We start from the raw sequence: 3,257 nt of genomic DNA on the forward strand, positions 1-3,257 counted from the left end.
AAAGAAGTGCCTAAGGTTAACTCAAGTTATTACATGATGACTACGTGATTAGCATAGTATGATCTATACCCTCAATGTGTTGTATATTTTGTCACTATCAACATAATAACTACTTAAGCAAGTGCAATAGTTGGATTATACTTGATCAGCAGTGAATCCGTGTAGTACAAGAGGATCCAAAACACAAAAAGTTGTTAATTCAATTGCAGTAAAATGGCAAAGCACACCCATGCCCAACAAAGATAACAAGTTAAACCAGAATATTTAGTATTTCCATTTCACAATGCATGGCACACAATCCCAAATCAAATGAAGAAGGATTTCTTGTAAAAAGCATCAGCATAGTCTCTACATTAAAATAAAGTAAATCATCAATGTCCCACATGGTACTGCTAAAAATATGTGCTATATATTCAAATATATGTTACTGTTATCTGAAAAAGAGTCTACTTTGTAATTGAAGTGTTATAAAACAATTGTCATATCCAAAAAATAAGCCGTTGATACTACTTTGTAATTCATTTACAAAATGTTGTTACATGAATAATCCAATGTATGATAATTTCTTTCAATTTAAGAGTATTAAGCTTTTGCAATTTCCAACCCAAAAAATACATTAACGTATTCCCTAAATCCATCATCATTAGCCAAAAAATAAGTTTCTCTAATCTTGTGAAAGGTGTGGCAGGTGAGCAAGCTGTCAGACCCGGCTTGATGGCACTTCCCAGCAACTCGGTCTACGTGAAGTGTGTCAGCCACCTTCTCCAAACCGCCATAGAGGCCATCGCAGAACCTCATCACATGCTTCACATCGTAAGTATTTCCCCCAAGCAGCTCTTTCACAAGCTCTAAGAACTCCTCCAAGCGCGTCGGAAGAACACGCCACATCAGAATCTTCACCAAATATCCAATATCATAAGCACCATGGAATGTGACCCATGTCAGTGCTTTGTTGAACAGCAGCCCGGATGCTGCTGCCAACTTCGCAAAATGCACCGAAGAAACTCCAGCCACTGCATTGCGTGCAAAGTTGATGCCCTGGCTGCGTAGGAGTGCCACAGAGTCCTTTGCGTGAATGTCACGCATGAGGTTGAAGTCTCGGAAATTGAACTGCCAGATGTAGTGAGTTCTGTTGTTGGTTCCTAGGTCAGGGAGGTTGCCGTGCTCATCGGAGAGAGTGAGTCCAAGCTGGATGATTTTGAGCGCGTCCACATTGGCCTTCATGACTTGGTAAGTTTCCTCAGGAACAAGACTCCGGTAGTTCTTGTTGCGGGGCCGGATTACTACGCCGGGGAATTCAGTGTCGATAGAGACAAATCGATATTTGTCAATAAGGCTGCTTATGATTTGGAACTCGGAATCAGCGTTGGCAGCCCACACTTGCCTGATCACAACCGAACTGTTGGGACTGGGCTCTAGAAGTGGCAGCCGTTCCACAAACCTTGGCTGAGCAGCGCCATAAAAGGGCGGAAAACCAACAACCATGGGCGGTGGGATAAGAAAAACTCTAGGTGGTTGTTGAAGTTGTTCTCGTTCATCATGGATCCTCGTCATTGTTGTATATATGGTCGTCATACTCTGTATTACTGAACCCTGGAAAGCAACAACTCTGTTAACTTCTTAGAAATTGAGAAAAAAGATAGAACAAAAGTCTGATTGTTGATCACGTAAGAAGAATAGAAGAGGAAACCAAGATTTTATAAACTAACCGTTTGTTCGACAATATAATAAGCACCAAGAAGACCTTTTGTTGGACAATACAGTATGAAAGAAGCAAGGAGAGCTACGAGGATTACCAAATCTGAAAGACTTTATATCATTGAAGTTTCTTTTAAAGAAGCAGAAGTTCCAAGAATAAGGAGTCAGGTTCCGTTAAAACTTAAAAGAAACAAAAAAAGGTAAGTAGAAGCTGTCAAGTTATAGTCGTGAATTTTAGAATGCACGTTATAACACTAAGACACTAAATTCCTAGTAAATTTAGGATTTTCACTTACATATTTGTTCATACCCTGGCCCAATAAATAGGGCCCAAGATCTAAGCAAAGAAGCCCAACCCAAAGGGTTGGCCCTCCTCCAGTACCAGCCTTCGTCCCAGAAGTCGGTACTAAACACGACCTGCTCCAAAGAAGTCGGATACGAGGGTTAGCTGGCAGATAACACTCATTCGAATGAGTAACTGCCCCTAGAAACTCTCTAACCACTTCAAGGAGCCATATCTTAACCTCCCTAAGATATGGGAACGGTTATCCGCCTAAAGAGGTGGCACTACTTCAGCGGTGGTTATTGGTTCACCACTATAAATACCCTGACTTCCCTCAGGTATCACTAAGTCCAATACATTCTAAACTTGCTTATACCCTTGCTAACTTAGGCATCGGAGTGTCTTTGCAGGTACCACCCCCCATTCTTTCACACGTGCAAGTCGGACGGAAGAACACCGAGTTTCGGGCAAACGCGATAGTCTCCTCCCTCACACGTTTGGGCCTACCAACGTCATCCGGCCCACCAATCTCTGGTTACCCACCGTAACATTGGCGCCGTTGCCGGGGATCCGAGAGATCAACCAGTGATGGCGGAAAGATCCCCTGAAGAAAGTCATGTGGAGACAGATTCTGATCAAGAGAATTTGAACACCGGAAACAATGAAGCAGATCAGAACCTCCACCAGGAAGCTAATGATCAACATAGGGAAGGCACCTCCGGAATCAAAAATCCGAAGGTGAACTCCTCGGAGGGGCGCGAATCAGAAAAAGAAGGACCCTCCCACACTAGTGAGCTTATGGGATTAATCCATAGCCGCCTCGAGCAGCTAGAACAGGAGCGGGAACGACAAAAGGAAGCTGAAAAGAACCTAAAAGAGGAGATGGAGCGACGAAAAGAGTTAGAAAGAAAACTCTTAAAATTAGAATCCTCCCTCAAAAGTCGGAATTCCCACGGCGATAGAGAAGATTCTCCCTTAGGAGAGAAAGATCCGTTTAGCGAGGACATAATGAGGGCAAAAGTTCCGAGAAACTTTAGAAGCCCCGATATGGACCTCTACGATGGAACCACCGATCCAAAGCATCATCTGAGCAACTTTAAAAGTCGGATGTATCTGACCGACGCTTCTGACGCTACGCGATGCAAAGCTTTTCCGACAACCTTGTCAAAAGCAGCGATGAAGTGGTTCGACAGCCTCCCTCCGAGGTCAATTACCAGTTTTGAAGACCTCTCAAGAAAGTTCTTGATGAGGTTCTCCATCCAGAAGGATAAAGTAA

At 43.2% G+C, this 3,257-nt stretch overlaps 1 protein-coding gene across 1 annotated transcript; it reads right to left on the bottom strand.

Annotated features, from left to right (window-relative positions):
- Window positions 1-484: 484 nt before the first annotated feature.
- On the bottom strand, window positions 485-1,851 carry LOC112732808 (probable CCR4-associated factor 1 homolog 11). The gene is made up of 2 exons (XM_025781609.3): window positions 1,710-1,851; window positions 485-1,593 (listed from the first exon to the last, which is right to left on the bottom strand). Exon 2 carries the CDS (start codon window positions 1,573-1,575, stop codon window positions 583-585), a length of 993 nt encoding a protein of 330 aa, XP_025637394.1. The 5' UTR covers window positions 1,576-1,593; window positions 1,710-1,851; the 3' UTR covers window positions 485-582.
- Between the last annotated feature and the right edge of the window lie 1,406 nt (window positions 1,852-3,257).

The sequence above is a fragment of the Arachis hypogaea genome, chromosome 13, assembly GCF_003086295.3.
Source record: "Arachis hypogaea cultivar Tifrunner chromosome 13, arahy.Tifrunner.gnm2.J5K5, whole genome shotgun sequence".
Taxonomy (NCBI): domain Eukaryota; kingdom Viridiplantae; phylum Streptophyta; class Magnoliopsida; order Fabales; family Fabaceae; genus Arachis; species Arachis hypogaea.